Raw genomic sequence first — 12,724 nt, forward strand, 5'->3', positions numbered from 1 at the left:
CATGGCAGAACTTTATAATCTACATTTTGAATGATTTGAAGGCATTGGACATGTTTTTGGTAAAATCAAGGACTACCGGATTATAGTAGTCAAACTTGACCACAACAGTAGCTTGATTGATCACTTTGCTGTATTCCTTCGGGATGAGGAGGCACACTTCTGGGAAGAATATTCGAACTGTGCTCTTGGAAAAAGAGGTTTTTAATAAAAAATGATTCCCACATTCTTAGTTGAAGACATTGGCAATAAAGATGCCTTTAAATCTGGTGACACTGGGGGGGGGAGGGGGGGGGGGCGCAACGCAAGTCATCTGCCCACAAGTTGGAGTTCCAGATGAAGCTTTCACAGAGAACTAAGATTGCTGTCTTAGAAGGGTTATGTCTCAAACAGTTATGTCTCAAAGCCTTGTAGTTCATCCAGCACACAATGATGTGCATGCACGTTTTAACATTGGATTGCAAAGATTTTATATAATTGCCTTACTTAAGAATTAAATAGGGTGTCATCATCATAAGCGTGCTTAATGTATTACAAAGCTTAAAGGGATGGGACTAAGAGTAGCTTCTTGTGAGACCACACACTGATTACTTTTTAAACTAGATTGGAATGATGGCACAGAGACTGCCGGAGGTCGATCAGTCAAAAAACATATAACCACTCAAGAGTACGGCCTCCCACTCCAGCTTCTTTTAGCTAAGAAGAAAGAGTAGAGTAGAAAACTGTGTCAACAACAGCAGATAGATCAAACAACATCACAATGGCATAATTACCAGAGTCTAGGTACCTTTACAATTCATCTAAGACACCTATAAAAATGTTTTATTGCTCTAACCAGGCCAAAAACCTGATTGATGAGACATGGAAGCAAATTACTTATACCTTTTTTGTGGAGTGGGTTGGGGATAAATCCAGCTCATTCAATCTTAATAAACTACAGGTGAATTAGAATACAACCTGTACTTGTCCTCATTTAATCACATACATAACTCAAATAAGACAGACCTGCATTTTTTCTTTTTTTTTTTAATGCCCAGTTTGTCACAGTCCCGCTTTACCCATTAAATAGTACACCCTGTTTCACCTGTTTTATATGATGTGTTGTATCAAACACCGAAGGGGAAGGAAAGAATGCTTGCAATAAGCCTAAACAATGGCATACCCATGCCATAGCAATCCAGCCAATTATTTGTTTGCCCGCCATGCCACCTCAGTTTGGGCCCGGTCATATGGAAGTCAATCTTTACCCTTTTTAAATAGGAACAGTCCATTCTGAACTTCCAGGGCACGTCCCCCCTGAATTGGAACAACCCAAGACCATTTCCACCCTGATAAAGGCTTTTCAGTTGGGTGTAATTGGGTTTCAGTAGCACAGTGAGCATATGACCCTTGTCTGGGCCTACCCCTGGCCGCTGAGGACACTCTATCAAACACACGAAAGGTGATGGAAGGAATTCTTGCAATAAGTCTTACCACTTGCAATCACTCAGGTAGCATTCCAACCCATTGTTCTTTTGTCCACCATGTCACCTCAGTTTGGACCCAGCTATATCCGAATCAGTCTTGACCGTGCTCCAGTAGTAATAGTCAGCCTCACCTGCTAGACAAAAGTCCTTCACAAACCAGATCACAAGCAAACCAAGACTGCTTTTGCCTTGATGGGGGCTCCTCAGTTCGGCATAGTTTTGTTCAAATGTCACAGTGAGCAGGGGACTCATGTCTGGGCACACCCCTGTCATGCAAAGTAACTTTATTAAGTCAGTGTCACTGCAGTGCCTGGATGGCACCAGTGAGATATTGCATGTGGTAGCACCCCAAAAGCAAGCGAGGACATGTTCAAATATTTGGATAAAAATAATGAACATAGTGGTTGTCTGGATCTCACTTCCAGAAAATACTTTTTATTAGTAATTGAGACCTCCCCTTCCTCCAGCCCGTGAACCTAAAGGTAGGCATGTGTTCTAATTTCAGTAACAAAAACAAGACCACGTCTTATTATTCACAGTATCAACATATTATTTGACATATGTTCTTTGTATATGCAGAATATAGTGCAGATCGCCCAGTACATGGTGAAAAGTGATAAAGCAATAAAAACATTTGTAATCCCAATAAAAAGAATCTCAGAAGTCTTTTAATTTTGGTCGTGGAATGTTTCGGAGCTAGTGGACTAAATCCTCTGGTCTCATCGGAACCCAAAGCTGATGTTATCTATAGAAGGAAAAAAAGGTTATCAGTTCCACTTTCACAGTACTCATTATAAATAGATAGAATGAAAACTTCTCTGTAAATAATGTTTAGGCGTGGCTTATGGATAGCTCTAGCCGTCTCGCCAGCTTCATTTTTTTTCAAAACTTCATAACAAAACACCTACATATAGGTATGTATGGCTTTTGTCCAGCCCACTTCATCCAATTGTCTTTTCAGGTGTCATTCATATTCTGCTCTGCTCACAGAGCATGCAGCTTGCAACAGTGGATCAGCAGCATTCAGCCATTGTCTGACTTCACTCTGAGTGACAACATTTTTCTTGTACATGTGTACACATCTGCCTAAAATTAGTCCATTTCAGTGCAAGAGCATGAGAGACAATTCTGAATTCCCTTATGTTTGCGATGTGCCATTAAAAAAACATAGGCACACATCATATGCAGGGTAGCATTTTAACTTTTTATCCTTTTAAATTCATGATGCATAATTGATATTTTGGCAAATAAAGTAATTTAAAAAACTGCTGGTTTTCCAAGGCTGAAACTATTGGCTTTGCCAGTGCTTGTTATACCATGATGGGAAACCCAATTAGTCACCTCAAGTAGGGGTTTATTCTTCTACAAGAGTAATAATTAGATAAATGTGTTTTAAAATTGCTGATCAATGTAATTATATATCAATTGCTTGTATATAATGAAATGGATAATTACAAAATAGGATACATTTAGGCCATTTTGTTATCACATATACTATAAACTCACATAAAGGTAGGAAGTTAAAATTTCATGCATTTCCATACCGGTAGTAGCTGAAGAGGAGAAATAGAGTGGAACAGGTTAGGAAATCCCTAAGTAGTTATGAATCTATTAACTCTAAATAACATGTCCAACTAGTGCTTACTCAACTTAAAATAATCTAAAGCAGTATGTGACAGTGTAGCATCTGTGGGGAAACCATATCGGCTAGACAACTGGGAAATAAGATGCAGCTGCAAATAGTCCGCATTCTGATGTTGCTGTGCACCAAAGATGGATACCAATACTCTAAACTCGAACTGGGATGCAAACCTAGAACCCATTTATTTTCTTTAGATAACAATTATCCCACATACGGGATGCCGACTGTTTGCTAATGCTTTTGTTGTAGAACATGAAAATAACATTTTTAAAAAAGATTTAAAAAAAAGAGTCTTGTGCAGATGCACACAATACTTTGTAAAACTACACAATAATACAAAAGTAGATTGGATTCATGCAGGCAACATATTTTGGAAACCGAATTTTAGTGTGAAAAGATGCACAGCATGCGCTGCTTATGACCTCACATAATACATCACTCACAACATGTTCTGTGATATCATTGCTAACATCACTTAATAGATCTGAAATTATATCACTAATGAGATCACTGTGCATGGCAAGTGTGCAAGTTATAATGGCAAGTTGGGCTAAATGTATCCTATTATGTTCTGATCAGGTTCCTTATATATGATTAATTTTAGAATATATTTAACTTGATCGACTCTTGTAAAACACATGTATGTATTCTTTAACCTATTAGGACTTTCTGCCTCCACAATAGGAGACTGACTGGGCTTTCCATCATATAATACAATTTCTTTAGAGAGTATGGTTTCCCTCTCTCCGTTTACTCAGAGCACTACTATTTCTTCTGTCACTCATAAGGTTATACACTGATGGCACCTTTTGTGTTTTAGACATAGGCAACATACAGACGGCTTTTGTCCTTCTGAGGCTCAGGAAAGTATTCCGTTATGGTGGAAACATTGACTATTATCTCTAACCAAGATTACTTTTGAAAGACTTATGAGATGTCCTTGTTGGAAAGGCAATAACTTCACACTTTTCACTTTCACGTTTTCACCATGCACTCTGCCGCCTGCACTGCATCTGCATAAACGAGCATATGTCAGATGCATATATTGGAATTGTGGAAATAATCATAAGCTTTGGTCTTGTTTTTGGTAACGAATTATAACACATACATGGTTTTGACTACAGCAATGGGTGTTCCTACTATTTATTGAAATTAATTTCTGGAAGTGAGACCCAGGAAACCACTGTGTTCTTTATATTTAATATTCCCCTTGCTCCTCCTTAGGTTTATGGGGTTGGCCATATGTTATATCTTCCATGTTAATGTGCGGCAATGAAACATTTATGAGAGGTGTGTGATGATCATTTTGGTCAAGACTTTTCTCTGCTGTTGATATGCCCTGAGCAAGCAGTATGCATGAAGTTCCTGAATCCAACAAACTCTATCCTTTGTCAATCTCCCTGTCTCGTTTCCGACTTGTGCACAGTGAGCTGTTGGAGACAACAAAGCTCACCCCTACAAATTATCTCTATAAGAACCCTGCTGTGTATTTCATCATTTTTCTGGGGGCTATAACTGTGTCATTAATGTTGTTTTTTTAAAACAGGTCCACTGATTGCCAACTCAGTGTTTTCGTTAAGACCTAATGAGAAAGAGGATCTGTGCTCTGTGGACCACGAGGACTTGGAGACAAAAGGCAGGACTAACCTTTCCACAAGTGAGTTGGAAAGTCAAGTACTCCGACGGGCTCTTTGACAAAATGAATAGTGTTATTTTATGTACAGATACATGTTCAAATAAAACACACAATAATACCCAACTACAAACAAACCATTGCACGAACAAACAGGTGCCTATTCACAAACTGCATTTTGTAATATGTTTTGTAGTACTACAAAGTGCTATTCACAAATTTATGTGCTGATGTTCGGTATCCACCTCTTCTATCTTTTTCTATGCTGAGATCTCCACCACGATTGGAGAGTCTTCGTACTCGTAAGTATATTCAGGGCCACTGGAATTATGCAATTGTGTGTCTGGGGCGATTTTCGCATAACTATAGGTTTACAGCATAATCCATCACCTGCTGCGTTATCTGCAGATTTTAACAAAAAAGTTTGTTTCTAGCTCAATGGTTCAAAAGTTTAAAAAAATGCGACAACATGTGTTGCCGTGCATTGGAAGGTCCTTTGCAGAGCTGAACCTTTCTGTTGCATATTGCTCAGTTGACTGTTAAACTGGCACTAATGAGGTGTAACCAATGCCAAGAGAGTGTTACAAAGTTTACAAATGCTGAAATAATGAAGTTATACAATTACAAAATGTGCTGCATTATGCAACATAATTTGCCTTTTCTTGCTGCATAATTTACTCAACCCTGGGTCATAATTTGGCCCCTTCCTGCTGCATGATTCCAGTGGCCTGAGTGTTCCTAAAGACAGAGTTGAGAGCCTGGGAAATGAAGAATATTGGGGAGGAGATTAAAGAGGAGTGAGGAGGGGTTTAAAGAGGGACGTGCACCCACCCGAAAAAAAGTAAGTTTGCTATTCGAAAACTGCACTTCTAAAGCTACTTCTGCCAAAGAGGGACAGTAATAAATTACTCCACCTCAGAGCTGGAGTAAGACCAGTACTGCACATGGCCAATCACTGGTAATGTAATACCCACCCATAGAAAATGATGGAAGTAGGTACTTGAAAAAACTCTTTAAGAAATTAGGTTACATTGAATTATTTAAAATATAAATAAATATAATTTAATTTAAAAAGAAATCTAAAAATAATGTATTTATTTCATAAAGAATAACCTTTTTAGAATATAAAAGTGAATGTAACTAATTGTTATCAAAATATAATTAAATTACATTTATTTATTCTTTTCATCACTTTGAATTATTAATGCATAGTAAAATATTTTTTTTTAACTTTATTTTGGGATTTATTTTTTAATTTAAGCTTCAGCAAAATAATTATACTTTATATTTTTAAATTAAATATTTAATTCACAATTAAGTGAATAGTGTTGTTGCATTTTTGTCCTTTGTTCTACATTTGAAAAAAATATTTAAAATTAATTTAGGTTAATGTTTAACATAAAAATGGTTTGACTCATTTTTTAGGTAAATAAGCTTTTTTACGGGGACGGCGTGGCCCTGCAAGATGGGGGAATAGAATTGTCTTAGGATGCCCCCCTGCGGCCAACCTAAGAATCATGCACTATCTGGGTAGAGACTGTTGTCTATCTAGACGAAGGGTGCCTAGGACCTACGAAGTACCTGGAGACCTGTGGAAGGAGTGGTGAATTGCAGCGGCACTGTGGAGAGGAGAGATGAGAGCTGACCTCCCAGCGCGTTAATATGGCGATACAGGACTGCGAATGACACTGAGAGACCTTGTGAGGAGTGCGACCAGGAGGTGTAAGCTAGGAACCGGTCTTCCGGCCCTGCTTGGCACAGGATAGCGCCTGCTCCTGAGGGGATGCCAGTTGTCAGGGACAACAAGATAGATCAGTGCAGATAGTCCGAACGGATGATAGGGCTCAAGAGGATATCCCGATCTGGCGGCTGATGACGGACATGCTGCTGGAGCAACATTCTGATTCAGAAATGCGGATTTCTCAGGACATAGAGTCCATCGCTCCACCTGACATGGCGGCACCCATGGGGTTGGCATATATACATACACATGGACAAAACATACACTATTGTTATGGAGTATAGGGAAAAGTAAATAAGTTTATTAAACTTGGGAAAAGTTAGTCAGAATATTAGTATGTTAAATATTATTGTAAATTACTTGTATATATTTATTTTGAATGTAGACCAAAAGAGAAAATGGTACAACACTATTAACGTAATTTTAATTAAATCTTTAATTAGTTTAAATACACTAAAATAAATTACATTGAAATTCAAATTATTTACCAAAGTTTATATTAAATAATGAATTCTCACTTGCATTCCCACATAATGTAATATTGTTATTCTTACTATGCATTAATAATTAGTAAAAGTGATCTGTAGAATTAATTTAAAGTAATTTAATTATATTTTATTAACGTTTGTTGTTACTTTACTCTTTAAAATACAAAGGGTATTAAAATAATTTATAATTAAATACTACAGATATTTTTTGTATATATTATATTAACATCAAAATATATTTATTTATATTTTTAAATATTTTAAATAATTTAATTTAATGTAACATCTTCTAGGTTTTTTTAATATCATTGTTTTTACAAAGATATAAAGTACATAAATCTGTTAGAATAATTTAGACATGAAAGACCATCTTACAGTCCAGGAGGTTTTAAGTCCCTACCTTGGCTAGTGGTTGGCCATGTGTGGTGCTGGACGTAGTACTACTTATTTTTGGCAGTAGTCTACACTTTTAAGTCACTTTACACTGATTTTGTGAATAGCCAAAAGTAGATACTCAAAAACGTAAGAGTAACTGGCACACTTTTTTGAGAAATATTCACATATACAACTCAAGCATGTCTAATTTTTAAAAGGGTGGAAAGTGATGTTGAGTTTATATTGCTCTTAAAATCTAGGTTATCACAATCTGGATCGAGGTACTTGATGGCACTAGGATGTTACTTGCGAGCAGATAAGCAAAAACGTGAAAGTTCGCTGTTTTTGAGGATTTTCATATTTGTGAATGTTGCTTCATGCATAAGCAGACTGAGGGGAAGGTTTTGTTGGGGAGATACATTTATTTTCCATAGTAGAATGAGAATGGCTGCAAAACACTTAAACATAACTTCTCTTTTCTCTTGCTTAATAATAATACATTTATGGGTAGAGAGTGCCTTGGGTACTGCAGATTTCAGTAATCTGATCAGAAGTGATTTCCACGAATGGTGGCTAGCTCTCTTCTTTTGTATCAGTTTCCATCCAATAACTATCATATTGCCCCTCTTCTGAAACAGAATTTCCACGTTTGTCTATATTTTATATATTTTTTATTATCATCACTCTTCAGTAACACATTGCTAGCCACCTTTATGGGTTCATTCTGCTCTCACATTTTTGTGTAACTTCAATTCTTGACAGGCATGAGAATGCACTCCCATGTATGATACTGCCTGAGGTTCACTATCTCAGATTAATTAAAGTCCGGAAGACTACCCTCTTCCACTTGTGTTTTATCAAGACAACACATTTGAGCAAGTTGTTATTAACTTGTTCTTGTCTTCAGCATCAGATGGCTCATTAGACCGAGTAATCAACTCCGTCTGATCCCCAAGTGGTCGCTAGTAGTTCGCAGGCTAGAAAGTTGCACAGGCACAATGTAACATTTACACTTTTGAGGTGCCAAATATAAGCATTGAATTTGCATCCGCATTTTTTCACACAAAAGTGTTAATGATCTGTTTTGTTCTTTCATGGCAGCAGATGTCGCTGTAGATTCAGATGTGTTACTAAAGAAAACAGGAAATGACAATGAGTATTTGAAAAATTCACTAGACACCCATTGCAAGGGAAGACGTGATGGTCCAGGCACAGGTGAGGAAGAAGTGGCTGGAAAAAACATATCATTCATATTCACCATTACCTGCTCTAGTAAACACATGTTCTGCATTTGGAAAAGTTAAACCTTCTGTATAATATCGTAGTCTAGCAGCTTTAATCTTGAAAGGTTTCCATTTTTAATGGAATAACTCCAGGACACACCTTCAGTAATTTGCAATGGAAGTCTTGCAGCAGAACCATTAAAACTGATCATTATTTTCATGTACCCCCCTCTGTGCTTGTGTCCTTACTATGATGACTACATAAACTTTCAGAGATCCCTTTTCATTTTCACTCACACCATTAAGATATTCCTTTTGTGTTTTAGTTGTTGCCATTTTAAATTAATATTTTTTGAGGTTGCTCTTCTCGCTTTGAATCTGCTACTATCACTCAAGACCTCATTTTGAGTTTGGCGGATGGGAAAGCCTGTCTGCCAAACTCCGAACAGGATGGCCGCCGCCATATTGGCGACCGCTCTGCTGGACCTATTGGGTGTTTCCTGCTAGGCTGATGGGTGGAAACCGGGGTGCTCAGTGCATGGGCGCCCCTTTGGCCCCTGCACCTGTTCCCCGCCAGCCTTTTCATGGTAGTGATACCGCCATGAAAAGGCTGGCAGAGAACAAGGTCGTAATCCACAGGGCAGCACTAGATGCAGTGCTGCCCTGGCAGATTACTACCTCCACCTGCCATCAACCCATCAGGATCACCGATCGTGGTGGAGACAGCTATACCTTGGCTGTGTGACCGCTGGGGTCTTTAAGTGGGGGTCAGATTGCCACAGCAGCAGCAGTCCAGACCGCCACTGCGAGGCTGGCAGTCTTATGACCGTCAGCTTCGTAATGAGGCCCTAAGTGTCAGATGAAGTTGTCTGTGGACGCTGTATGCTGTCTCACTTCATGATTGACCTTTTTTCTTACAGAGAATGTGCAGATGTTACTTTATGCAAGGCCAACTATATTTTGTAGAAGTGGAGAACCAAATATTCTCTCTGGGTTGACTAAAATATGTATTCAGACAAGGCAGATTATGAGCCATATTTTGTTGCAATGTTATCTTGCTATTTTGTTATTTGGACACATATTGATACACATGGTACCTTACTGTTATGCAAAATACAGTAGTTTCCTAAGAAAGAAAAGTATGCATGTTCACCAAATGTTATGGAAATGTTATTCACCTATAAATGATGATTGGTCCTTGCATATAAGCAGAGGATCATCCTGTTATTATCACTACCCTTCTAATTCCAAGACTAAAATTGTTAGTATAGGCCTGCAATCGCCTTTAATACAAATCAAACTAAACCAGTTACGTACGTGTAGCAATAGCTTTTGCATTTAAAACCATGTGATTCACATGCTGACCATTAGTCTGCCATATACTGATTGGGTCTGGAATTTTTCATCAAAATAAAAAAGTATCCTTGGGGATAAGCCATAGGTGGAGCTAGAACTGTTCATTATAACTTTGACCAAAAGTGTGCAATGCCACATTACATGACCACCTTCTTTGGGTTCTTTTTTCCTAATATTGTGATTAGGGTACTAGTTGTACACAAATATATTCTCCTTTTCTGTATTAAATTTTGCAGAAACTCCCCTCCTTCAATTGGGGGGAAGAGGGCATTTGACTCCAGATGTGTTTCAAACTTCAAAACTATTGTTACAGGTTAGTAACTTCCTTCTTTGGCAGTGTGAACCTATCCTAAATGCTCATGATGGAGATAAGTATTTATGAATGAGTAGGATCAAATAAATTATCATAATCTTCTGACCAACCTGAGTTTTTCTGTGTGAATGAATATCTGCACAATAAGTCAGAGCAATACTTTTGTCTCCCAATTTAGCTGTCTTGCAGGGTTCAAAGCTCTACTGGCCCCAAGTGTGCAGGGAGCTGTACGAAGATGTTACAGGCCTTGATTTGATGTGGCTGCAGTCTTGCTATAAAGGGTGGGTGCCGAGTGCAAACTAGCTTAGGGCCCATCTTTGGTGTGACCAGGTTCAGCCTCCTCCAAGCTGGTTTTCCTTAACAATGTGATATGATGTTCCTGTTTCAATATGTTCAACACTCACATTGTTATAGACGGTGACTGTCATAAGTAGTCTTTTGTACTGTCCCTACTAGTGTTAAGTTAAAAGAAGACAGAGTAAGAGAGTAATTAATGGCTTGTGACAGAAGATCTTGCGTTCTGCCCTTTCCTCTTGCACAAAAGGCTGCCCTGCTGGAGTTGTGTGCTGCCAGTTTTAGGCAGGTGGGAGTTTGTTGGGTTAAAAATATTCCTGATGGAAACAACTAGACAGCCGTAATCCCCTCTTTGACTAGGCAATCCGTACCTGAAACTACCTCTTGTAATCGGTGTCTCCATAGCTGTAGTTGTGTCATTAGCATTTTTCTTTATCTACAGGGAATAGTCTGTGGTTGGTCTGAATGAATGCTCTCCTATGAATGGTACTTCAATTAAATTAGCCTAAACTTCATTCCTGAGACCTGAAGTTTGAAGCCAAGTATTTCTCTGTAGTTCAAACCTGTACACAGTGATCTACTTGTGTATACTGAGTCAAGCGACAATATCAAGTATGCGTTAGAGTTCTTCAATAACTTCTGCAAAAGATGAGTCATTAACTATCCTCCCACTCTTGATGACACTATGTACTCAGTAGTGCATTATAAATTGCAGTTTGTCCTAGGAGTGGTGCACTCCATCATTTCAGCTAATGCATCTGTCCTCTTACTGATTTTGTCTTGTGGCGGCCCTGAAAATGTTGATTATTTGACCTCTTCATAAACAGAGTGACTGTGTGTGAGTCTTCTTCCACATCTTTCTGTATTATATGTTGGGTCCTATGGAGATGGTTTGTACTTATTCGCCATCATTGGTGTTGCTGTTCTGGTTGTTTCCAGGGTTTTGAAACCTCATTGCTTTATTGTAACATGCTGGGATGCATTGTCAGAAATTTACTTTTCCTCTGCACAGCATTGAGTGTTTCTAAGAAAGCATGATTCTTCTGGTTCCTTCTATAGTAGGTTCTTTTGTGTCTGCAGCCCTTTTAACAACTGCTGATAAACTACAGAATCATCAGAAGGAACGGCCTGTAAGGATATGTCTGTACTTCCTCCTGCTAGGAATCTTTTGCAATATTTTCCCATGTGTTTCCTTTATCTCAATGAATTTATTGTAATGCATACTGTAATAATTGGGCTTGAGGTTGACTCAAACATCTCTTCCAAAGTATGGATCTCATTCTGCTCTTACTTGTGTGGGTGTGACTGGCTTGCGGTTTTCCTTTTGTGATGGCATTTCTACCTCCTCTCTATGTCTTATGTCTTATTTTATCAGACTTCTTTTAGAAGCTGTGGGCTTCATCAAAGTATTTTTATTTTGAAGCAGGGATGCTTTGTTTTGGTGTTAGGGGCCTTTTTACGTTATTCAATGTTAAAGCATCTAGTAGACATTTTGAACCGTGCTGCATTCTTGGGGGGAGGCGTTAGGAAGGTATAGCTCACATGCCAATTTTTGATCACAATCCTGTTAGATGTAGTTAAAGTATGTATCCTCTCCTTACTCATTCCTTTAGACTGTTGGTGATTTTGGCATTTGACTGTGTTCTTTTTGACTTGGAGTCAGATTTGTTTCCTCCATCATTTGTCATTTATACTGAGGCATTGCAGGTTTCTATTTATTGCTTAAAATGTGTTATTCTGGGACCATAAAAATGACATTGACATTATGGGCCTCATTATGACCCTGGCGGTAGAGAACCGCCAGGGCCAACGGGGGCGGGAGCACCGCCGACAGGCCGGCGGTGCTCCCTTGGGCATTCTGACCGCGGCGCTTTGGCCGTGGTCAGAAAGGGAAAACCGGCGGTCTCCCGCCGGTTTTCCACTGCCCCTAAGAATCCTCCAAGGCGGCGCAGCTCGCTGCACCGCCGAGGGGATTCTGACAATCCTTACCGCCATCCTGTTCCTGGCGGCTCGCCCGCCAGGAACAGGATGGCGGTAAGGATTGTCGTGGGGCCCCTAGGGGCCCCTGCAGTGCCCATGCCAATGGCATGGGCACTGCAGGGGCCCCCGTAAGAGGGCCCCGCTAGTATTTCACTGTCTGCGTAGCAGACAGTGAAATACGCGACGGGTGCAGTAGCACCCGTCGCACCTTCCCAC

General features: G+C 39.1%; 1 protein-coding gene across 7 annotated transcripts in view; it reads left to right on the forward strand.

The window, feature by feature from the left end:
• LOC138292042 (zinc finger protein 613-like) overlaps positions 1–12,724 on the forward strand; it is a 54,073-nt gene that overhangs the window by 12,701 nt on the left and 28,648 nt on the right. For 4 of the 7 annotated variants that reach the window (XM_069230374.1, XM_069230379.1, XM_069230377.1 and 1 more), the window contains 2 exons: positions 4,652–4,762; positions 8,444–8,557. In XM_069230374.1, the coding sequence (XP_069086475.1) occupies positions 4,652–4,762; positions 8,444–8,557 (225 nt within the window). The remainder of the gene's footprint in view (positions 1–4,651; positions 4,763–8,443; positions 8,558–12,724) is intronic. The other 3 variants (XM_069230375.1, XM_069230378.1, XM_069230380.1) reach the window with 2 other exon arrangements.

Source organism: Pleurodeles waltl, chromosome 4_2 (genome assembly GCF_031143425.1).
Source record: "Pleurodeles waltl isolate 20211129_DDA chromosome 4_2, aPleWal1.hap1.20221129, whole genome shotgun sequence".
NCBI classification, from domain to species: domain Eukaryota; kingdom Metazoa; phylum Chordata; class Amphibia; order Caudata; family Salamandridae; genus Pleurodeles; species Pleurodeles waltl.